The sequence below is a fragment of the Lepidothrix coronata genome, unplaced genomic scaffold (genome assembly GCF_001604755.1).
Source record: "Lepidothrix coronata isolate B3197 unplaced genomic scaffold, Lepidothrix_coronata-1.0 Scaffold60, whole genome shotgun sequence".
NCBI lineage: Eukaryota > Metazoa > Chordata > Aves > Passeriformes > Pipridae > Lepidothrix > Lepidothrix coronata.
Window position 1 is genome coordinate 2,477,946 of NW_016690240.1, and position 25,662 is coordinate 2,503,607.

Below are 25,662 nucleotides of genomic sequence, written 5' to 3' on the forward strand. Positions count from 1 at the left end.
ACAGTGCAGCTATCAAGAAGACAAGGGTCTCTTCAACAGCATGAGCATGATGTTGCCTGGTTCACAATCCCATTTATAATTACTTGGGATCACACACCATAATTTGGAAGCCATTTGCTTTAAGACTCCAAGCCTTGATGTATTAACTCTGAAGAGATCCTCTGCCTTAGTTGGTGGTATTTAACATGTTAGTTTTCAGTTAATTCAAAATGTTATGATCCCTTGAGTAAGCAATACCACCAGTAGCCTTGTGGAGCATTAAGGAAGGACATTGAAAGTTGCCTGAAAACTCTGAAAACACAAGACTTGGCTCTTTTGAAGACACAGAGGCTCTGCAGATATTGCTTAGAGTTCACTTGTGATCCACACAGCTCTGCTTCAGGATCTACAGTATCTTTCCTAGCCCATAGTGAAGTTTTTAGGTACAGCTGGTTGGAAGTAAAAGTTTTCCCAGGTGAAGGGGTTTCTAGATTCAGCACAAAGCTGCTTTAGAGGGCTTCCCTTCCTTGCAGTAGTAACTGACTGTAACAATACAGGGCTCATACAGCTACCAGTTGGCAGTGAAACATGAGGACATCATGTGAACTGCTTCTGAAAGCCTTCTGAGTCTATTTTGATCCCCTGTCCAGGTTGCTGCCCTGCATAAGGCTGTTCAAACTTCTACCAGCACCAGCGTCTTCCGAAGTGGTGCAGGTGGGCACCTGGACTCGGGGGGAGAGTCACAGAGGTTTTCCATTTTACAAGAACAAGAACAAAGGGGACTCAGACAGAAAGCTGGTGGCTTTCTTTTTGGAAAGTGGTAGTATTGTTTCAAGTCTTTCATGACACAGGGACTTTGAGCTGGGAGTCCAAGTATCCTGTTGAACCTCCCAAATCACTGTAACCTTGGCCATTTCTTGTCTTAGCTGAGAAACATCATCTGAGAAACAGTTTTACGATGGACATCTTGTCAAAACAAGCAAGTTCCTGGGAAGTACTTAAGCTCCAATGAGTTTCATTTTTTGATGAAAACAGTTTGTCAGTCAAATCCACACAAGCTTCAACAGGGACTCCTCTGGTACTGAAATCGGTGCCAGATGGGCACTAGTCCTTCCACCGTTGAAGGCAGCTGGAGTTTTGCCACTGACTTCAAAGGAATTAGGATCAAGCCCATGAATTCATGACTGCACTTTTTATTTAGCTTTCTGAATAATTTATAAGTAAAAATAGGATGGATTCGCTCACTCTTTCTGATGTCGAGTAAAGCTGTATTTGGTTACATTTCTTGCTTTCAAAGGAGCTTTAGTGCAGTCATGAGCATCTCATTATGAAAAAGGGTGTCCATAGGGGACAGATAGGAAGAAAAAGGAAATCCTTAGGCACAACGAACATACACAGCAGATCAGAGATTCAGAGATGACAGATCAGAGCAAGATAGTCCTCATAGTTGGAGCTGAAGGCTAGATAGCTAGCATTGTTTCAGGAAGTAGAGAGGGTTCTAGAAAGTGTACTTCTTTTTGGTGAGTTCATTTATTTTAATGATATTGCATTTAGTTTTATTTTCTTTCTTCTCAGTGATTTAGACATTAGTTTCCATAAGGTTACTTGCTGTGCTTTGGTTGTGAGCAGACTTTTAGCAGACTGCACATTTTTCTGGGATTCACCATGTTCTCCACCACTGCAAACTATTTTCCTTCTTAAAACTGTTCAGAAAAAAGGAGAAAGAAAAAAAATTCCCAGATCACCACCCAGGGCTTAGTGTTTACTTCTGCTGCACGCATCATTTATTTTCATTCTGCAAGATCATGATGACACGCTCATCCAAGCACATGCTGTTCTAATACGCTACATTCCTTCAGCCTCTCAGTGTGTTAGAAGTGACATTGCTGCTAAATGAGAAAGATCTTGTAGGACAGGGAAATGGATTGCTAAGTACTGCTGCCTTTTAAGGAACCATGTTGTAAACAAAAATTATTGACTTGCTTTTTCTGGAGTATACATAATTGTGTACAGGTATGACCCTGATTAGGAAGGCTATCTACTGTATGGTTTTAGGGACTTCCTTCCTTGAGAACAAGCTGACATATTTAGCAGGCTTTTGGAAAAGAGAACAAGATGTATGCTTCAGCCTACGACTGGAGGAACAGAACACTTGAAGTTTGAGATGTGCCCTAGCAAAGTATTTCTGCAGCTATTGTTCCATGTGAATGTGTTCAAGCAAGCACATGTACTGTGCTTCTTGTATTTCCTGGGTGCATGGAATAACTCTCCTCTCGATCACAGTGTGGGGTTTCAGAAATCTATCTTCCATGATGGATAAACCACTTGCAAAAAATCTGTTCCACAATTGCTTGTTCCTCCCTTGCAATAAATTAGACAGGGCAATAGTGGATTTGTAGAGATTAACATAAAACCATTAAATAATGCTTTGTTTTAGCTATAATATTTTCTCTTAAACCGTGCCTTACTAATTATTCTTCATTAGAAGATGGCACCTAAATGAACAATTGACATATGATTTTGTAGGTTTTGCCAAATGAATTTAAACTGTCCATGGAGAACTTTGGAGGTTTTCTCTAAACACTGTTAAATCTGAATTAATAAAACATATAAAAGGTGAAAATGATAGATGAATTCAATATAACTTGGTCAAAGAGCCTTTGGCACAACTTTGTCTGCTAATATCCCATTATTAAGCTCTTGGAATTGCTGTGTGTCCACTATACTAACTTACCGATGAACATCTAAAGTATTAGGTAAAGTACATAATTCTCCCACTGTCCATTTGATCAAAGGCTGTTTTGCTACTTGGCTATAGAATAAGAAGGGTTGTATCCTGCATTTTCCAGTAGGGATAACGGCAAGGAAAAGCTGTTTCAGCTTTCTGAAATGCTGCTTTTTGGGGATGAAAATGCTTTTACAGATGCAGTCCTCTCAGGGACCCAGCAGAGACAGAAGAATCTTGTACAGTTATACCCTTAGTTACTTAACAACCTCACTGTGCTTCAGAACATAAATTATAATACTAGCAAAACTAGTTTAATGAGGGCATAAGAACTTAGTATTTCCTTCAAGTAACTACTCTGAAGTTAATAAATTCTGTCTATTTATTTTAATCACAAAATCAGATATGAAATTTCAAGTTGCCAAAGTTTCCACAAGGCATAAAATAGGGATGTACGTGATCTTCTCAATATTTATGAACCATAATGTATAAAAATCAGCAGTCCCTAGGTGAAAATACTTTCAGTCTTTCAGGACATTGTGAAGATGTTTTACTAATAATTTTAGTTTTCGTTTCTGCTCTGCTCAGTGGTTCCTTTCCAAAAACTTGAGCATGATATTTTTTCTTACAAATTTACTTTTTTGTATTAGGCACGTATTGATTTGTGGGGTTTTGTAACTTCTCACTTTCAAAAGGGATCTGAAATAACATGTTTCTGATATTATACCTGTATTTGAACAGCACCATTCTTTAGCTAATAGTTTCCACAAAGACAGAAGGAGAAAGCTTAAGTAGCAAATGAAGCATTGTTTTCCTGAAAGTCTTAATAAACTGTACTTTACTGTTCAAATTGGCTCCAGTTTATCAAAATACTGAAGCGTTTGTGTAAAACTGAGAATTTAGTCTATCCTTCCTTGTTCAGAAAACAGCAACATTTTAAGTCCCATTGCTAACACTTTGGTCTGCACATTATCAAGTATGTGCTGTTGGTAAGCCAGAGTGAAGTCCTCTCTTTGGCAGGTCAGATGTCAGTCAGAAATTAATCCCTTACCTAGACCTAAATGACTAAAAAGCTAAGAGTATTCAATAGCAGAATAAGACTTACTGTCCTCCATCTTACAGAAGACAGCACTGTCATTCAAATGCAACAACCCAGGAGCTGTTGTGGTGACCACAGTGTAACAAGGTGTCCCTTAGGAGTCTAAGCTGAAGTAGAATAATTTTGCCACTAACATGGATTAGTAAATGCACAGGCATATTTGTCAAGGGAGATGAAGTAAAGGTTAATTATTTAAATCTGACCTAAATTTCCCATTCTTCTGTCTTGTTCCATACTAATAACAATAAATTCCAAGGTAATATTTTGTTATTTGGTCTAAATTTAGAATTATTTATCACCCACATTGGACAAGAAGTAGATTTTCCTTAGTCTTCACCCCAGCTGGTGTATGTAAGCAGGTGCATAATGCTGCCCATTGACACTAGAGTTCGCTAAATCACGTTGGGATATAAAGGGCATATTTGGTCCTATATGGGGATAGTCAGTGCAGATGACAGTTTCTCTCCTGTACCCCCTTATCCTTAACAGAGAAATATGTTGAAACCCTTTACAGGTGGTCTCTTTTAAACCCACATGTATCAGCAACTGGAGTGAACTGTGGTATATGTGTGTATATGCATGTGTGCAAGCATGTGCAACAGGGACCGAGAGAAAGTCACCATAATGCATTCTGCAGAAAAAAATTAGGTTTATCTAGAGACTAATAAAAAATAATTTTGGCAGTGGAGAAGTCCCAAGTGAGGTATCTTAATATTTGTACTGTTGTCACCTATGTGTTAAAGTCTCAAGTAGAGTAGCTAAAATAGTCGTATCTAAAATCCAGAAGAAGAAAAAAACCCTCTCCCTTAGTTCATATTGCATGGGCTGTCTGGCTGGATGCTAAAGTCATGACAGCTTGCATTGTGGCAGGGAGGGCAGTGTGGCTTCCTGATCAAGATCAGCAAATTTCTGATCAACAGCACTTGATTACTGCTCCCTTTGTGGGAAAAGGTTGTTTGGAGGTGAACAAAGCCCTTTTTCACTCTCAAAACCAGATGAGCTGGAGCTGTCTCCAGTATGATTCCTCACAGCTGGGAAAGGACATAGAGCTACACAGTAGCTCTATGAACTGAGACTGATGCATCCTTATCTCAGCCTGCAGGATTCACAGTCAATAGTCACCAAGACCCTCTGGACAGTTTTACTGCCCCATTTCATTGCCTCTCTTGCATGGAAGGTCCGTCAGATATTATAAGGCTTGCCCTTGCAAGATTTTGCATTCCTAGACAGGATTGCAGGGCTGCTGGGAATGTTTGACTGGCATTCAAATCCAAGCCTTATCCCTCTAAATCACATGTCAAGTTTTCTAGGACATCCCCTTTTTAAAGAATGGATTTGGGGTAAAATCAGTCTATCTGCAGTTTCAAGGGCATTTTACAATTTGGGCTTAGCAGGACCAGAATTTCAAATATAGGTTCTTTCTAGAGAAGGGATAAAAAATTACTAAGAAAGTTGAGTTCTAGTATTAGAGGTTGTCATAAGAGCTACAGACCTCTAGAAATGTCAAATTCCTGACACTGACTGTGGGTCAGAACTTTCCATTAAGCTTCTCATCTGGAAGCAAATCTGCCTGAAGATCAGATGACAGACACTAGAAAGCAATGCTTGTTTACATACTCAGAGTTTAAAATAAGAAATTTGCTATCATGTTTATGTTTAAAAAAGGGTTTCTAAAAGGGTTTTTTTGTGAAGAGGCAGCACTATTTGCTTTTACAAAGTAGGAAGCAGACTTTTCTCTGGTATTCATAGCCTATTTGGGAAGTACTTTCCAGCATCTGTGGGCAAAGCTGTTTAAAAACAGTTCTCTACAAAAATAAAGTTGTAAAGCTATAAAGCATTTTTTATCTTGGCAGACCAAAATAATTTTTTTCCCAGTATTTCAGGAAGACTTTGACATTCCCAAAAGTTCATTATTTTGACTTTCTGGGCAGGGTTTTTCTTTTTGTCTTTAATCTTCTACTGATATCAAGAATGATTTTTGTTTATATCAATACAGGGCTCTCTTATTGACATTTTCACTAGGTCCTGCTTTGAACAAAAAAGTAATGGATTTTGTTGTTTTAAAAAGAACAGTTCATTGTTAAATAGGATTCCAAACAGTGGGATTTATAGTCTAATTCTTACAAGAGATTCAGAGTTTGATATCAAGGGCTGGAGCATTTCGTTGTCCATATGGAGCATGTTGTAAAATCAGAAGTTCTAAATTCTTTTCTTTAACTCTATTTTTTTCCTATGTCAAAGAATTAGAATATATTCTTTTTCTGATTCCTGTTGATTGGCAAAGTATTTCCTCACCCTATGCTGTAGAAGAATCATGAATATTTGATGTCTTTCTCCTTCTCTCCTTAATATTTCAAGTAATTCAGCTAGACTATCTCCATCAGTGGGGTAAGCGGAGCTGTAACACCTACTTAAGGGAGTGGAGCCATCTGGTTTCCTTGCAACTTGGAGCCTGCTGGCAAATATTAGGTTGTACCAATTTAAAGCATGATGAAGTGGGAAATAATGGACATTTTTGAAGAATCTGAAATAGGATCAGCTGTTATTGGCAAAAATTGGCAGGTGCAGTGCACTACACTGGCTGTAAGCATGGTCTCAAGTTGAAGAGTGCAGCTGGGAAAATGACTTGCTAATTGAATGGTTGCAGGACTCCCAGCAGCTCTGACAGTAGTGGAGCATCACTAATTGGAGGCTCTTGGCTGAGTTGGTGGAAGCTGTCACTGAATGAAGGACCCTGCAAGTTGATGTTTACTTTCTAAGTGTTAGTGTGGTTTTTGCCTGTTACTGAGAATGAGTCCTCATGGAGTCAGAAGTGTTTTCAAACTTAGGAGGACTGGCTTAAGGTTAGCAATATCTATTTCTTTCATTTACAGCATGGTGACAGTGGTTGGGAGTTATAAAAGCTACTCGATTAGACATTTGTTTAACTGCATTTCTGTTGTCATCTTTCCCATACCTCTCTTTTTCCCTTTTATTTTCACTTGTGTTAAGTTTCTAAATTGGCTTGGAGCAGCAACTATTCTTTTTTTTTATTTATTTATTGACTTGGAAGACCTTGTCCTCAGCTGAGTTTCTTGGATGCTGCCATAATTAATAGAAGTTGTTATAGAAAGAAAAATAGCCTGGTTTTGGTCCAGAATAGTATTACATACACCTCTGATTTTTGTGGGTGTCAAAATAGCAGTGAATGCAAAAGCACGTATGCATTAGCTATATCTCCCCTTTTCGTCTGTTGTTTTTATTCAATAAATGCAAACATATTGCGGTGCATCCTAGTTTAATATAAAGGTCTGTTGGCAAAATGTGGCATTTTCCCTCAGCTGTTAGCACCCCTTGAGGGAAGAAGTATTGGCAACGAGTGCTGTGCAGAAAGCACTGCTGACTTCAGAGTATACTTCATGTATCATTAGTGACTGTAGCATCCCTGTGAGGCTAAAAACTCTCCAGCTATGTAAGGTGTAGCTATTCTGTATAAGTTATGGAGGCTAGCAGGTAAGATGCTTCAGTGACAGGGTTGTGCCACCCAGCATGCCTCTGGCATTTATAGGCACAAGGTTATCCCTGAATGCGGATTGGATGAGGAGCAGTGGGCTGAAACCTTGTCTGAGTGTCCTGGTGCTCTGCAGTCTCCCTGGGCCGTAGGCCAAGTTTTGAACTCTTCAAGAGGACTGATGAGACTACTTTTTCAAGCTGGACCCTGAGCAAATCTTGCAGTGGCCATTAAGGTCTTCCACAGCTTAGGTGATACAGCTGGGAAAAATATCTTCAGTTTGCATCTGCATTTGGATAACCTGTGTTAGGTGAGAGGCAGAGAGATGAAACTGGAGGGATTTGGAAGCCGTACCTCTGGATCAAAGCCATGTGTGACAAACATTAAACATAGGGCTATGATGGAGCTGGGAATAGCAAAACATTGATGCCTCTTTCACCAGGCTCTGACTCACCAGCCTGGGACAAGCTATTTTGGGGAATGCCATTTTTTTTAAATGTCATAGCTTGATATGGACCAATTTATGGTGCCTAGTTCTAGCCTACCTCTCTTTTAATTTTCCCAGCATTAACTAGTGGATGGAAATAATTCACCTGACTTCATAAAATTAAATAATTCATGGATTCATTTAGGTTGGAAAAGACTTCTAAAGCCACCCAGTCCAACTGTTAGTCCAGCACTGCCAAGCCCACCACAAAACCATGGCCCTGAAGTACTGTGTCTTTTAAGTCTTTTTAATACCTTCAGGGACAGTAATTCCACCACTTCTCTGAGCAGCCTGTTCCAGTGCTTGACAACTCTTTCAGTGAAGAGATTATTCCTTATTCCAATCTAAACCTCCCCTGGTGCAACTTGAAGCCATTTCCTCCTGCCCTCTCAGTTGTTACCTGGGACAAGAGACCAACCCCCACCTCTCTACAACCTCCTTTCAAGTAGTTGTAGAGAGTGACAAGGTCCCCTCTGAGCCTCCTTTTCTCCAGTGGAGGGACCTTATCACTCTCTACAACTCCTTTTTTAAATTTCACTTTTCTTCCCCACACAGCTGAATGAATCGGCCAAGCAGCTCATCGAGATGGACAAGACTTGCTTGGCTGCTGCCTCTGGCTGTGACATGCCGCTGGCGACAGAGACGGCGGCAGTGGCGGCGGCGGCAGCGGTGGGTCTGGCGCCGTGCTCCACGTTGGCCGGTGCTGGGGCAGCTGGGGCAGCCCAGCGGCAGGTGGAAGGCAAGAAGAATGCCAAGAAGCGCCACTCCTTCACTGCCCTCAGCATGACACACAAGTCCTCCCAGGCTGCCAGCAACCGGCACTCCATGGAGATCAGCGCCCCCGTTCTCATCAGCTCCAGCGACCCACGGGCAGCTGCCAGGATCGGGGACCTCACCCACCTCTCCTCCAGTGCCCCAGCCCAGGTAAGGCAGGGGTGGAGGTGGGCTTTGGGCATCCTTAGCAGATGTCACACCATTGCATCACCTCTTTCAAAATGGCTGACCCTTGCACGAAGCAGTCGCGTGGTGCTGTCATCCTGGTGTGATGGCACTTGGCATCTGCCGTTCTCATCCTTATGTTAATCAATGGGCAGGCTAGAGGCAATCAGGAGCTGAAGGATAAAGCCAAATTTGAGGCAATCAGGAGTTGGAGGATAAAGCCAAATTGGATTCACAGTAATGGAACACTTTTAAAACAAAAAAGTAATCCTACAGTTTGTTTGAAGTAATGCAGTTTATGTTGCATCAGTTTCTGTTATAGAAAGGAGTAATTTTGAGTGATTCCATTACCCTGAATGTAGCTGCTACCCTGCAGGGTAGCAATGTTGGTATGAAATTCACACATTGGGGATAAAAAAGAGTTTCGGAATAATTATTTCCATACAGATCACTGGAGGATGAGCAAATGTGCCATACTTTGACAAATGTTGTACCCAGCAAGAAGCTGCTGTTCAGAAACACCCAAGGAATTTTCAAACCATCACACATGCTAAGGGTGCAGCACTCTCTATCCTTCACCCTCTCAAAGGAGAGTGTAGAGGAGCATCCTCCTGGACATTCTCACAGGTCCCAAAAGGAGCTTCTGAGAGCTGGCAGGAACAGGAGCCAAACTCACCAGGAGTGTACTGAAACCCCTTGCAATTTCCCACTGTTTCTGTGGATAAGGAAGTCCAAGTGCAAATTTGCAGTTTGAAGGTGCAGATGGGAGAATAATTAGTCCCAAAACTCTTCTGCCTCAGTCTTCCTGCTCAGTCATCTACACATTTGGTGTGCAGATTAGCACATTCATTCTACAGACCAGCTCCTCATGGTCTGCTCTGCTTGGCATGGCAGTGCTTGGCACTTAAGCATGGCAGGGTCTTCCCACCCATCATTGCTGAAAAAAGCCATCCTTGCCCTTTCCTCTTCCTGGCTTTGCCTTCCAGCCCCTCACATCCCCATCCCCATACAGGGACAAACATGGATCACCTGCCATCCCTGTGGCCTGGAGCAGGAAGAGATCCATGTTACATGCTGGTATGCATGTAGACAGCTGGACGAGGGACAAGCAGCAAACTGTAGGGACCGTCTGGGGCAGAAGTGCTGTTTATGTCCATCTGCAGTGTTGGTGGGTCTCCCCTATGAGGCTGATGTGGTGCACCAGACTGTGGGGTCACTCTTGATGGCTGCACCCTGCTGCAACACGACATGAGCCCTCAGGTCCCTGCAATGCAGGTTTGCAAGGAAACTGGGGAAGGCAGGATGCCTGCATGCATGTCAGTGTGTGTGCCACAGGGCCAGCCAAAACAGTGTACTAAGAGGACATTGCCACAGTGGAGCAGAACCCTGTGGTCCTGCCTCAGCTGCTAGCCTACCTCCATTGCCCATCCACATGTAGGAGCCAGAGAGACAGCTCAGTCCAACTGTAACTATGCTAATTTTCTTCCAAGTGCCTTTTCCAGGCAGTGTTTCTGTGCTGTAAGGTCATTCCCCTCCTTTCAGCCTTCATTAGGAGGGTGAAGGTGAGGATATGGCCCCCACACAAAGCAGCAAATGTACCAAGATGTACTGGGACATCTGTGAAGCAGCACAAGCACTAGACATGAGTGAGGGTCCCAGACTCGTCAAGGACACACAGGTTTTTGGCACTCAGTGACACGTTTGGACTTTACAGAGATGTGACAGACAGTTTTCAGTTCTTGTGCTAGTTGAGAGAAATACCACACACCCCCTTTGCTAGAGTCATTGGAAGACTCATTCTGAGATAGTAAACCACAAAAATTAGACCATGAAACAAAAAGAGCCTTGATTATTCTCTCCTGCTTTATACAGAACAAGTGGTGGGCAAAACCCCAGTCACTTCTCAAACCATTGTGGCATTTGCACACAAGTGGTAGAGGACAAGAAGGGCCTCAGGTTCCTGGTAACAAGTTATGAGTATCAAAATCCAGCCTGCAGGAATGTTGGTCGGGTCCATTGCAGCGGATGGGGAGACGTGTAGTTGGTGTCATGGTCAGAAGCTCAACTAGGGCTGGGGTACAATGAAGTCATTCCTGTGCCCATGGCTGGAACAGCTTTGGGGAGGAGTTCTGCCTCAGGGCGTAGAGCCAGTTTGCAGAGAAGGCAGCTGAGCACATGCCTCTATCAGTGCTGGCCAAAACTGTCCTGGCCAAAATCCAGCAAGGGGAAAAAGAGCCTTGGTGGTTCAGATCAACCTTAGTGAAAAGAGGTTTCCCTCTGCCAAAAAGTGTTATTGCAGCCCCAAGGACCCTGCCACCACAAGTGTGGCATTTACACATATAAGTACGTAGCTCTGCTTTTAAAAACTTTGCTATTTGCTTTCTAATTTGGGGGATTTAAACATTTTCCTTTGCAAACTTTGCTATGAATGTGGATCTGTAGGGGAAAAAAGTGGGGCTGAAGTTTTCACTATGACTGTAGGAGCAACCTTCAGAAAAATGCTTCACCCCATAGGACTAGCAATAAAATCAAAAGAGCTACCAACATGAATTCACATGATTTTAAGCCTTCTTAGGTTAGGTCTACAAAGAGTACAGAATTTGTCTCTTACCAAATGTACATTACAATTGTGCAGCTATATTTATATAACTATTAATCCCATAATAATAAAGGTTACATTTTAATTAAAAATGTCAGAAATTCAGTCCCTTCTCTGCCATCTGCTAAGACCTGACATGGCTCTAAAGCAATTAATGATGTTGCAGCCTTAGACAGAAAATCAGTTCAGCACTTTTCTTTTATTCACATGGCTGAATGCCAGCCAAAGTAGCATAAACAATGGGCCCCATGAGCTCTTACATCAAGGCATTCAGCGCAGTGAGAATCTTGTCTTCAGATCATTTTGCTCGAAAATGCATTTGGCATTTTTAAGGTAAATGCCCTGTACATGTTGTTCAGGGTTTGACGTCTTGACAAATTTGCAAACTGATTCTACTGCTGCTCTGGAAGTGCTCAGGGGCATTGCTGAGAGCATGGGCAGGTCGGTAGGAAGGCTGTGCATGTAGCTGCCAAACTCACCGGTGAGCTCTACTGCAGGAAGATGTCTCACCTTTTCTTTCCTCACTTGAAGAGGAAACTCTCTGCACTGCAAGTCATTGTCACAGCCTTTGAGTGGTTCTTTCTGTAACCATCTCAGGCCCTTGCTAATTTGCAACAGCAAATTTAGCCAAAGCTTATTTCTTGTAGGGGAAACAACAAATTTACAGTTTCAGTATGGGCTATCTAGCAAATTTATGTCTTTCCTTTTAAAATTAGAATGTAAATTTGGTTTATTGTGTCTTTATATCATGTCCTTGAAATTTCCAGGCCATTTTTCATTGTTCATTTAATAGATCTCTTCATAAAAAGAAATAAAGGAATTTTGTTCACTTTAGTAGGTATGAATTTCTCTGGAACATATCAGGATTGGTACTTAGCTTGCAGCGGGAGTCTACATTCTGAAAAAGTTCAACATGGTTCTCCTGTAGCCTGTCCTTTGAACAAGCAGAATTCAATTACAGGAGTTTTTGAATGGCCTCCAGTCCCCTACCCCAAGGCAACCGGCTGGTGCCCAGCGAAACAGTGTCCTGAAAACAACCATCCATTTTCCTTGTAGACCTGAGGCACCCACATCTGGAGCACCTACTTTCTTTCTGCTGACATGAGAAGAAACAGAGACAACTAGGGCTTCTTGTTGCAGAAACTTAAAATTTAGGTGCAAATTTTACATGTCTCCATAAATGTGGCATATATTCCACCCCTTAGAAGTGATTTCATGCATACTACTTTACTCCTATGGCTTTTGTCAATTTTTGTGAATTGAAACCAGACTTCTATGCCGAGCTGACATGTTTTTTGCTTTTATGAATTGTTACACTGTTATAAGCCCCCTGCTTCTCCAGGAGAGCACAGATTTCTATATTGAGCACTGACATCCAGACCAGACTATGAAATCACATGTTTTGAAAGCACTTCTGCATATCAATTATTTAATAATTGAAGACTACGGGCCTTCCATAATATGTTCATTATTCTTTAAGCAGAACCAACTCAGCTGTTTCCCAAAAGCCAAGATGCATTTTGAAATGAATGATGGTCTTAAAAAACGTCTTTACTGACCGCAAACTTAGGGATGCTAGAAAGGTAGAAGAATCAACTTCAAGTCACCTCAGCTGAGTAAAATAGTGTCTGGAATTCCACAATAGCCAGGATATAGAGCATTTAATTTCAAAGAGGCAATGCCGGAATCTTAATTTTTTCTGCACCAAAATTTGCTTGTATGCTTTTTGCTGCATGCTGAGCATCACTCATTAAACATAAGATCTCCGTCTGAACGGTAATAGTGTCTGTCCATCATGCAGAATGTCCTATCATACTGGCAAAATGAATTTTTATTGAAGATGTAAGTAGTGCTGCGAGCCTGTGATGGAGCTGAAGCTGAATTAGGTTACAGGTGCAGAGGAGCAGTTCGCAACTGAGACTCCCTGGGGAGCAGGCAAGGTCCCCCTGGAAAGTAATTGTGCCTAGGCCTCAGATGGCTTGTCTTGCTTCCATTTTCACCCCTCATGAATTATTCGTCCCTGCTAGTTGAAAAGGTCATAGGTCACTACTGCTCCAAATCCCCTGGATTTTGACAGAAAATACGTCTCATGAATAATGAAGTATGGCTTTGTGCACACCAGGGTAACAGCTGAGTGAGGAAGAAAGGATCCTCCCCCCAGAAGAAACTTCTGTATGTTTTGAACAACTGATCACCATGCCCAAGAAGTCAATTTGTATCTGCAAGTATTAGTACAAGCTCCCAACCAGAGGACACATGTTCAGGAAAAGCTGAGAACAATGTCTTGCATGCTCCTAGTCCCAAAGAGTGACAGTATTTGAAATGAAAAATGTTCTTTGAAGTCTCTTGCTATATAAATCATTTGGAATTGTGTCCTTATCAGTTATTTAGAAATGCTGAATTTTAGCTGAGAAAATGTAATAGCAGAACTCTGGTTGCTCCTTGGCTGATAACCTAAATGTGCTGACCATGAGAAGCATACAGATTATACCTAAAATCCAGGGACTAAAAATGAACCTTGAATTTTCAAGTGCACAACAGGCTCTGGGAAAATAAGACAAATTCAGGTATTTTTCAGCTTTGCCCCAGAGTCCAAATTCTATCCAACCTGCTCTGCTGCTGGCTGTGAATGACGACTGGACATCCATTAATGAGAGTGAGACAGGTGAAACCAAGGGCAACTATTTTAGGAGGCTGCAGCAGTCAAAATGGCAAAAAGAAGTAATATTGGTCCAGTGTGTCTTTCTGTCATTTAGATCAAAATATATCACAGAAAATGCATAAGAGATGTCGGTAAAGTCTAACCTAAACTAATTCATTGCCTTTGTACCTTCTCAGTTCTACTCAAAGTCATTTATAATTGGTTCCAGATATTGCCTGTTTTAAATAACTTTATTTCACTGGGGGGTGGGGGTTGTAGGTGGAAGGAGTTTTTTAAACAGCAAGTTTTAGGCAGGGCATGATTGTAAGCTGCTTTTTTTTTTTTTGGATACTATTAGGTCTCTGAACACACTCTGCATGTTGGGATATATTGCATTCTTTTTCAAAACTGTTGCAGATGAGACACATGAGCTGACTCAATCTATGGACTGATTACATAAACTACTGGGAATCTGGGTCAAAGCAAAATCGCCTTTCGGAAACTACCAGTTTAGAGACAGTGTCTTCTCTTTATCCTATAATATGCCTCATCACAAACACATTTTGAAAGATTTTTCAGGAACCACAAAACCTGATTTTTTTACAGGATCTAGGAAGAGAAGGTTGTGCTTTAGATGGGTTATTCAACTGTGCTTGAAATCCCATTGCCTGTAACACAAAACAATATATTTTTTTCCAGATGCTCCTCGGAGTAGTAATCCAAAAACGTTTTGCCACTGAAATAATTTTTGCACACAGCTAATCCTGAGGCTTTACACTACCTGCCAGTCAACTACTGGATTGGAAACCTCAAGAGCTAGTGAGACACTGTCTTGGTATTTACACTATACCACAAAATCCTGTCTGTCTGGCACACACTATGTGAAAATGCATGAATGACATTTGAACAGAAATTACTAAAGTGTCTATTTTCCCTTTTTTGTTTGCTTGGGGGTTTTGTTTATTTGTTTACCACTATTTTCTCCATAGAGGGGAACTTCCTACAGGAGGCATTGCACAGGATCCTGATGAGTTTGTTGTACAGTTATCAAAAGGATAATAATGAATGTGGGACTAAATTAAAATCTTTTACAGGTCAAGCTTTCACTTCAAGTTTTCCTGTGTCTCTGCGTTTGATTTTTCATGTTCTTTGATCCCAGAATTGCAAGAAACTATTTTTATCATAAACTCATTTAAAACCTTGTGGTGGAGAGCTATATACTGGTACTCAGTGCTGAAGGGGTTAGTCTGAGAGAGAAACAAGGCTGAATAAAATATAATTCTCATGATGCTCATCCACATGATGCTTAATTAGTCCTCATTTAGGGGAACTGAGAAGCTGCAAACCAGAATAATCAGTGCTTTTGTGGATGGTAATGTCAGATAAATCTCTGGAAGAAAATTACAAAAAATATTTGGGGTTTTTTTCTTCTAACTTGCAGGCATCCTTAGTTTAAAAGACAGTGGAAATGGAAGTTCAGGAAATAAATTCACTTGACTTTTCCAGCTCTCCACATAGCTCTAAGGAAGATATGCTCTAGAGTTCTTGGCCTATTACAAGCCAAAAATAACCAGGGTGAACATGGTGCTAGAGCAGGCTGGCATAATACTCTGCCTCACCTTCCTCCACAGATACAGATACTTTCAGGTTGTAAGAACCCCTCAGTAAATGCTAAATCATTTAAATTTAGCTCCAGTTTTCACAGAAGGATCTGGGTACTTATGCAGCTATTTATGCAGCTGCAGCTGTTATCCCGCACATTTGTTTGGTTTTTTACACACATAACATTATGGGAAAAAAAGTCTTCCTCTAGAATTGGTAAGTCTATTTCAGCCCCCACTTTGACAATTAGCATTTGATGAGGGTACTTGATCTTGCGTGTAACACTTTTCATCAATACTTGGTGGCACTGCCATGCATTAAGTGCTAGTACATTATTTCTAGGAACATTAAGGCCCAGAGTGATTGCCACAGTCATTGTTTTATGGAGTCATCAAATGAGAGAAACAAGTAACAGGAATCTTAAAGCCCATTAGCCTATTTTTTATGGTATTTCCAGAGGATGGTATGTCAGCTTATGTGAGTTGAATGGGCGTTTTTCTCTTATTTTAAAGTAATATTAAAGAGAAATTTAAAGTAAGCTGTAAATATGCATTCAAGACATTAAAAGAATTTTTCCTGTGAATTAATGAATGTTGTAAGTGCCCTGTGGTGAGACAGTGCTGAATTTTCTTTGAAGTCAAAACTGAGATTTCTAGTTGGTGATTTTCTAGATGATAAGAACTTTCGTCTGATAGCAGCAACAATTATTTTTCAGTGAAGGCTACTGCAACCTGCAATATCATTGTACTTCTGACTTCTACTCTCCTCCGAGACTGAGTCATTTGCTTTTGCAAGGCACTTTCCTAATCCCTACAGGCACCATCTCTTTTCAAACTAAACCAAAAATGTGGCCTTAAAGTACTGGTGAAAATTTAAAGTAAATATACAAGAGAAAGAAAAAGATAATTTATGCTGGAAGTCCAAACTAGTAATTCTTATGCTTTCATAGAGATGTGGACGGGAAGAGAGAAAGTGAATGAATTTGACATGATGTTTCAGCCCAGATAAGTAGTTATTACCTTTAATTTCCTGATCTTTCTGGGCTTTCAGTAACATTTTGGGGGGATTTGTGTTTCAGTGGTTATAAGGAAGCTGTTGTGTTTACAGGAAAAAAGCAAAAAGTCCTTTTATATTACTATCCTGCCCATGGATACATAATCTCCTACTACACAAGGGTAGCTGGTGATGAAAACAGACAGCACAGCATGAGCTGGGACTGAGATATCTGTCATGCAGCATCGTTGTGCCTGGGTGTATAGTCTGGGAGTTTAACTGAAGATTTAGCCTTTCGCAGTACAGGTGAAGTTGCTGTGCTACCAATGGTCACAAAGAAGCAGAAATTAGTGCAGAGGGATCTGGAGGTGGTTTTCAGCATGCTTTTCCCTGCTGGCTGGCAGCTGGGTCTGTGCTGGCCCATGGAAGAGAAGATCTGTTGCTGTTGAGCTGGAAACATCAACAGTGGTAAGTGGTGCTTGGAGGATGTCAGGTAGAAGAGGGAGCGTGAAGAAGTCAGATTTGGCTGTTCAGTGGCCTAAGTAATTGGGACAGAGTTGGCAGTGTCTAGATCAGAACACTGCATGCCACATTTAGAGTAAACGTTCTCCTAATCAGGAGGTGTGCTACATGTGATTACCCAGCAGGTCATGTCTAGCAATTCAAAGGTAAAATGTTTAAAGGCATAAGAGGCTCATAAGGATAGAGAGGGGCACCAAATGATATTTTCAGAAGTGACTCTTATTACTTAAATTGCAATAAAATCCATGAGAATCAGGCAGTGAAGTACTTAATGCCTCCCTGAGAAAACTCTGCAAGGTGCCTGTTTTTATCAATATGTGCTTACATGCCTCTTAAAAACCTGGCTGTCAGAGACATCTCCTCCCCATTAAGCTTTAATAGTAGTGAGTAGCTGAGATGGAAGAAGGATTAACACACAAATGCTGCAGTGATTGAGCCCTCCCTGTGTAATGCCTTTGCATGGTGGTGTTTGTGTTTGGTGCCACAGAAAGGTGGATTATGTAGGGGTGTTCCATCAGAAAGCAAGGATGTGGCACACAATCCTCCCAAGAGGTATCAAAAGAGAGAACAAAAAAATCAGAGCATCATCTTGCATTTCCATTCCCCTGAGCAGATGAAGAGGAAAGGAGGACATGTTTAGTACCTTGTTCCTTAGATCACTATAGCAAAAGTACAACTTGGCTACAGGGCTAAATAAAGAAGGAAAACAAACTAAGTTCTACTACCAGCTGTGATGGAGAAAGGCCTGTTGTGTTCTCCAGGAGGATTATTAGTGTTACCAGTAGCTGAAGAGATGCACATAGAATTGTGTGAATGGAAACTGGAGAGGTAAACTTCCAATAAGGTAATAAGTATGAAGAAATAGGAGATTATTCTTTCACAAAAATTAATCTCTTCAAAATCCTACTGTAAATACTATCATGCAAAATAATCTAGCAATATTGTATCTTATAATATGAGCTAATTAATGGTACATATTAGAAAGAACTGGTCCTTGAAAGAGGCAGCTTAGAAAGCCTTCACCAAATGTGTCAGGGACAGTAGTTTAAATGTAAAGCTGGTGAACACTCAGATGCATAGTGACAATCAGGCAGCCATGGAGAGAGTTAGACAAGGAGCACAGAGGCAGATGAAGCTGCAGAGCAGAATACTTGCGTGACAGTAAATGCCGAGATGTGAACAGAGGACCTGAATTCAGTGTGTGGAAGACCAGCAAGTCCTGTGGAGTAAAACGTGATGATGGAAAGCAGGGTCATAGACAGACTGGCAAGTACATTGTCAAGTCAAAGCTGCAGAGGAGAGCAGCTAAAGAAAAACTGGAGCATGATGAGGAAACAGACACTGATTTAGAGTTTGGATGCATAGGATACTAGACCGTGCAAAGTGGCAAAAATGAATGGCTTGTAGGGTCCAGGCTGGCACTAGATGCAGTAATATTAGAGTAACCAACATAGGCAAGAAACTGAATGTCAGGTAGATAGATGACATACGTGACTATGGAGATATCTTTGGGATTATTCAAGGGAGGAAAGCAACGTTGTCATCAAGTGACACCGATGGCAGTTACATGATTTCTTAACCACTTGGACTATATGTTAGTACAAGTGTAATAGAAAGCACTTGAGATCATGCTTCCAGTAACAGAGAAGACACAGAACGCACCACTGTCAGTGCAAACAGGAAAATAGATGATGCTTTGACAGCTACTCTGCTCTCTGGGCTTGAGATCATCCCTCTGCAGAATCAGTCTGGCTTAGCCCACAGCACTTGCAGTGGCCAATCCAGGCTGGAGTAGCTGCATCTCTGCAAACTCTGACTTGGCTGCAGTGTGCAGAGGGAGGATCATAGCAGTTAACGAAGGGCTAGCATGTGTCTTGCAAAAAAGAAGAGCTGGAAGCATTGGTCAGCTCCCAAAGCTGCAATATCCTTGGTACTAGCAAGACTAGTGGTGCTAGTAGACGTTGGTACTAGTGAGCTCCCAAAGCTGCAATATCATTGGTACTAGTGAGACTTGGTGGAATGAGTTTCGTGTTTGGAGTGCTGGCATGGAGGGCTGAAGGCTGTTCAGGAAGAGTAGGCAGGGCAAGTGAGGGGGAGGTATGGCACTGTAAATAAGGGAGAGGTTGATTGCATAGCCCTTATAGTTCATGATGATATGGTAGAGAGCCTGTGGGGGAAGATTAGGGGGATGGAAAACAAAGGAGATACTGTAGAGGGTGTTTACAACTGATCGCCCAGCCAGGATGTAAGCACCAGTGAATTATTCTATAGGCAAGTAGGAGAAATCTCTGGATCAGTAGCCCTTATCCTTATGGGAGATTTCAACTTCCCAGACATCAACTGGGAATATCATACTGCTGTGATGAGGGTTGGAAATTCTTGAAGTTTGTAGGAGATAGCTTCTTGTCATGGGTACGCAGTGAGCCAACTAGGAAAGATGCCCTCCTGGACTTGCTATTTGTGAATAGAGAAGGACTCATGAAGAATGAGTCAGTAGATGACTGTCTTGGCCACAGTGATCATGAAATGGTTAATTTTTAAATTTTCACTGTAATGACAAAAAAGGGTGACAGAGTTGCTGCCTTGGACTTCATGAGAGCAAATTTTATGCTATTCAGGGAACTATTTAGCAGAGTGCCCTGGGAACCTGCTCTTAAGGGCTTGGGAGTCCAAGTGTCCTGGTCAATCTTTAAGATTCACCGTGCAGAAGCACAGGAGCAGACAATTCCATCGTATTGTATGTCAAGCAATCAGAGCAGAAGACCAGCTTGGCTGAACAGGGAACTCCTGGTGTAGCTCAGGAAGAAAAAGAAACTCCATGACCTCTGGAAGCAAGGTTAGGCTTCTCAGGAACCTGAGTACGGAGCTGGGGTTCATTTACACAGGGAGAAGACACGAAAGGCCAAAGCTCACTTAGAGTTGAAATAGACCAGTGTTGTTTCAGGTAACAAGATGGGCTTTTTTTTTTAATGTTAACAGCAAGAGGAGATCTAAAGAAAACATTGAACTGATACTTGGTGAAGGTGGTCATCTGACTAACAGGAATGAAGAAAAAGCAGATCCATTCTATGCACTTTTTATCTCAATCTTTAGTGATACCCCCTATTGTTGGAACAGAACCAAACAAATTTCTTCTTGGCTACTAATAGACCTTGGGCTGCCCAGTCCCCTGAGTTGGAGGACCACAAGTGTAGGAACAGTGATTTTACATTTGTGGACACTGAATTTGTAAGGGACCAGCTGTATCAGCTGAATGTAGACATGTCATAGGGGCCTAATGGGATTTATCTGAGAGTTCTGAAGGAGCTAGGGAATGTTATGGCAGGACCTCTCTTCATCATCTATCAAAGGTCTTGGAAGTTTATGGAGGTCCTGCTGACTGGAAGCTTGCCAGTGTTATTCCAGTCTACAGAAAAAGGCATGAGGGAAGACCCAAGGAACTACAGATCTTTTAATCTAACCTTGGTTTCTGGAAAAGTTATGGAGAAGGTTAAACTGGGTACTATTGAAAGATATTTAAAGAATGATGCAGTCATATTTAACAGTCAGTATGGGTTTACAAAAGGGAATTCCCATTTAACTGATTTGATATCCTACTCTGATAGGTCACCTACCTAGTGGATGAAGGGAAGGCAGTGGATGCAGCTTTTTCAGGATTTTAGTGAGGGGCTTTTGGTACTGTCCTTCAGCATGTTTTTGGACAAGTTGTCCATCCAGGGAATGAGTGGATTTGTGATGGACTGGGTGAAGAACTGGCCAAAAGCCAGAGGTCAAAGGGTTGTAGTGAATGGGGCTACAGCTGGCTGATGGCTGGTCACCAGTGGTGTTCCTTTGGGTTCAGTTGTAGGGCCAGTTCTGTTCAATATGTGTGTGTGTGTATATATACATATATATGTGTGTGTGTGTGTGTGTGTGTGTGTATCATGTGTTGCTGAATGCACCACTAGCAAGTTTACTGATGATAGCGGACTAGGATGGAAGCACCTAGGATGGAGGCGCAAGAATAAAGTGAGAGAGGAGTGGCTGGAGAGCAACCTGCAGAAAGGTGTCTGGGGGTGCTGATGGACAGTGGGAGTTGGCAGGGAGCCCTGGCAGCCCAGAGGGCAAATCCCATCCTGGGGTGCATCAAACACAGCATCACCAGTCACTCAGGACAGGTGATTATCCTGCTGTATTCAGTGTTGGTGCAGCCTCACCCAGAGTTCTGTGTGCAGTTCTGGGCCCTACAATTTAAGAAGGATTTGAAGGTACTTGAATGCATCCAGAGGAGGGCTACAAAGCTGGTGGAAGGGCTAGAAGGAATGTCCTATGAGGAGCAGCTGAGGACAGGTTGTCTAGCTTGGAGAAAAGCAGGCTGCAGGGCAACTTCATTGCTGTCTAAAGCTTCCTGAGGAGGGGAAGTGGAGAGGGAGGTGCTGATACCATCTCCCTGGTATCCATTGACAGAATGCATGGGAATGGTTCAAAGCTGCCCCAGAGGAGGTTCAGACCGGACATTAGGAAGCATTTCTTTACAAGAGGGTGGTCAACTCTGGAACAGGCTTCCTAGAGAGGTGGTTGATGCCTCAAACCTGTCAGCCCTGAAGTGGTCAGATGGACTGAGTTGGACTAGATGATTGTTGCAGGTCACTTCCAACACAATGTTCTAGTCGAGTCTAGTCCATTCCATTCCATTCCATTCCATTCCATTCCATTCCATTCCATTCCATTCCATTCCATCCCTTTCTGTCCTATTCTATCCTGCTGTGATCTTCTCTGTCTTTACAGTTGCACCCTGAGGCTGTTAATTCAGGTCTGTTTTTTTCATGAGGTAAAACCAAAATTATTTTTCCTAGTGAGAAAGGGTGGGGACTGATGCATTTTCTGTTTTCTTAGAGACAGTTTCTCTAGCTCAGAGCAGGCATGCAGTGGTGGCATGAGATGAAGGAGCTTGAACCAGTTAATTTCTCACCTTCTGGATGAGGCAGCTGCCAGGTGTCTCAGCCCAGCATCTTCCGCAATCCCTAACCCCATTAACCAGCTCAAAATAACAAATGAGGGATCATTCTCCAGCTACCCCTAAATTTTTTAGTGGGTTGTTGTGTTTTTTCTGTAAGTTGATATTATCTCACTGACAGGCAGTATTAACAAAGCCTTAGTTACTGGAAAGAACGCTTACTTTTCACGTAGGACTAAGAGCTACCTGGATCCTTCTTTCTTTGAGCAAGCAGCCAGAACGTTAGAGGAAATAATGAGAAAAAGGAGCTGTACTTGTCACTGCAACTTCATGATTGAGCGGAGGTGCTGGTGAGAGATGAGACATCTGGTTTTTTGCCAAAAGCTATGGAATCACAGTGCAGTGTCTTCATGTTTTGCTGCACAATTTCCTAATGATACTATGTTCATACACAGCAAAGCAATAAAACTTAGCAATGCACTGTCAAGACAGAATACTGTAATAATTATGTGGGCTTCTTTAGAATGAGGTAACATTGAAATCCAATAATTAAGGAGAAATGTGTGTCTTGGTTTAACTCAATGTCTTGGTTTAATTCAGTGTCATTTGTAAAAGCAAAAAATGCCTCTATGTTTGTGTTCCTAAAATCAATTAATTACTGTTTGTTAGATAGAATTTGGAAACAGAAAAGCTGCACTGGAGGCCTATGAACTGCTCAGAATCTTTGCTGTGTGTACCGCGCTCTGCGTGAACCTGCAACTTGTGTGTAAACTTTGGTTCCTACTTTGTAGAGCCATTCTGCATATGGATGTGCATACAGTATTTGGTTAGATTTACCAAAAAAGCTTTTTGCTCAAGTAAACCAAGTCCCATCAGCCCAGCTCTGCCCTGTCTGCAGTGAAGATTTGTTGCTACAGGCCTTGGCATTACTTCAGGAGAAGTTTCCAGTCAAGATTCATTTTTGATGTAGATGAATGAGGACTTTGGTGAGACATCTCAAAAGAGTTTGCCCTACATACTTTGGCTGAACATTAAGCTTTGAGAAATGAATGATTACATTTAGAATTGCCTTTCACATTAATAGCAGGAGAAGATCTGCCCAGTTGTCTGTATGAGAGTGGAGATTTATTTTCTGGGGTAAAAGTGCAGTTTACTACTTTCTTCATTCAGAGTTACGTTGTGGGTGGTATAGTCACCTTTTTTTAATGAGAATAATATTCATGATGATAAAAACAATATATAGAAATGAGACTGCATTTTGGAAATTGAATAGTATCTTCTTCTCCATAGATCCATAACCATTAGCCAAAAAAGTACTGATTTAAAAAACAAGTTTTTGAAGGGAAAAGATTACCTTTATCAGAGAAGGTACTATTGCAGAGATGCATATTTTGAGCTGATTTTACAAAATAGTCAAGTAGTTTAGTGTTCTAAAACATTTAAGATCTGCACATAAAATACAACTAAAATTTCTCTGACAGGTAGAAATTCTGCTAATAACCTGATATCCTTTGTGTCAGAAATATATTCTTGGAATATGTAAGGCTAAAAGATGTCTTTTTTAATGCAGTATCATGAAGTTAGAAAATCTGAGAATTTAATAAAATATATGTTTTTTTTCCTTTGTGCCTTCACCCCATAGCAATTTAGGAAACGATGGGCTTCATCTTAAATCCTTGTGTGTTCTTTGTGTATTTTCAGGATTCCTCTTTGATTGGAACAGCCACAGTGGCTGGTCCCAGGACAAGTGCAATAATTGGAGATCAGGGAACACCACCGAAGGTCCAGCTCCCCCTCAATATGTAAGCAGCTCATCTCAGTCACTGTGTTGTTTTTGTTTCCAATTGTATGTGCATGTGTGCACGTGCGTGCGTGTGTGTGTTTAAAATCCGAAAGCCCAAATCTCAGTTCAGGAGCATTCTGAGAAGAGAGAGACTGCAATTTCATACATGAGGCAGCCTCTTCTGAAATTGAAAAATTAGTAGAAAAAGGCAAGACTACCCCCTTTGTCTGTGAGCTCTTTTAGACTTTAAATATTATAGCTGTACGAACCACAGTGAAGCAAACTGAACACCTCGCAGCTAAAGAAGATCTTCCTTCATTTAAAGCTCTTATAAAGGTGTGGTCCCATGCAATTAAACACCCCATACATTCATCGTTAACCAGAAAAAAATTACCCAATTGCATTTTTTCAGTGCCATAAACAGTGAATGAACAAAGGCAATGAATGAACTTCATATCTTGGGCATATGGGCTTATTGAACAGTGTGTAGAATAACAGAACGTTTATTAGATACAGAAAAAAAAGTAGACTTCATTAAGTTTCTACTAGTCTGGTTGTTTTATCTGATACCTGTCTAGTTAAACTACTGAACCCTTTCCTCTCAGCACATATGCCTTGTGAAAGCAAGACAACTATAGAGACATATACACATATGCACACCCACATTTTGGGGCTTTATGATATGGCTAAAGCGAGGTCTGAATTCACAAATAAAATCCTAAAAATAACATAGGAAATATTCTTTAAGAACAATACCCCCTATTGTTGGAACAGAACCAAACAAATTTCTTCTTGGCTACTAAGTTGAGATCTTTATACCTGAGAGGTACCAAACATCACTGAATGCCCCACAGAGAGGTCTCGTCATCATCCTGTAGTCACCCTGTGCAGCTTGCATGGCACATAGTGGGGCACAAGTTTATTTCAAACTTTGCCCTGACTAGGAAGCAGTAACTGGCAATATTTCCAGTATTTAGTTGCTGAATCAGGACATTTTGCAGCTCTGTGGCAATGCCCCTGAGTCCATGCCTCAGCAACCCTCCCTTTCTCCCTCCTGTGCTTCTGTCATCTCCCTTGTGAAGCAGCCTTGTAATCCAGTCTGTCATTTTGCATTTGCGAGCCAAGTTCCAGTCAAAGAGGATGTGTTATTTGAAAGCTGTAGCAGTAGTGGGGAGGTGCAACCTAGACAGAGCCCCGGGGCTTCTGCATTATAAGTAGAGTCACAGGCAAATCCCCAAGTCCAAGAACATAAACTACCTTCTCACTTAAACTTTTTTTTTAGGGAACTTCTAATAAACATTTTAGTTTCTTCTAGGTCCCACTCCCTAACCCTTAGCCTCACTGTTTCATATATCTCAGAATAACTTGATATTGCATTTTGCAAGATTTCATTGTTTTAACACTTTCTTCTAGGTTGTAGGGAGTTAGGTGGTGAAGTTTTACACCTAAAATCTAGAGAATAGTGAAATGTGTCTGAGTCCAAAGACTTTGGCTTAAGTCAAAGTCAGCCTCAGCAAATGGGACTGCTAGACCTGATTTCCTGCCAGAGGAAAAACCCAGAAACACTTGCTGGTGAGGGAAGCTGCCTGCGCTCAAATTGTTTTCAGCCATGGATAAGAGCAGGCATCCTGCCAGCTCTTCCACAGCCCGCTCTCTGCCAACACATGGAGCATATGCCTGTCCCCATAGGGTGGGGCAATGGACCCAGGCGGGGCCTGTCACTGGGTTTGGAGAACCCCTTGCCTCTTTGCAACTAACAGAGGACACCCCCAGGGATAGACATCCTCACTGCCCCACATAGGTGGTGGGATTGCTGGTCCACAAAGAAAGCCCTGACCACTTCCATTGTCCCAGGGTCACCATATTT

The 25,662-nt window shown here is 41.6% G+C and overlaps 1 protein-coding gene across 1 annotated transcript in view; it reads left to right on the forward strand.

Annotated features, from left to right (window-relative positions):
* Positions 1 to 25,662, forward strand: part of SH3RF3 (SH3 domain containing ring finger 3) — a 95,134-nt gene that overhangs the window by 27,007 nt on the left and 42,465 nt on the right. The window contains exons 5-6 of the mRNA XM_017817297.1: positions 8,336 to 8,704; positions 23,714 to 23,814. Coding sequence (XP_017672786.1) covers positions 8,336 to 8,704; positions 23,714 to 23,814 — 470 coding nt within the window. The remainder of the gene's footprint in view (positions 1 to 8,335; positions 8,705 to 23,713; positions 23,815 to 25,662) is intronic.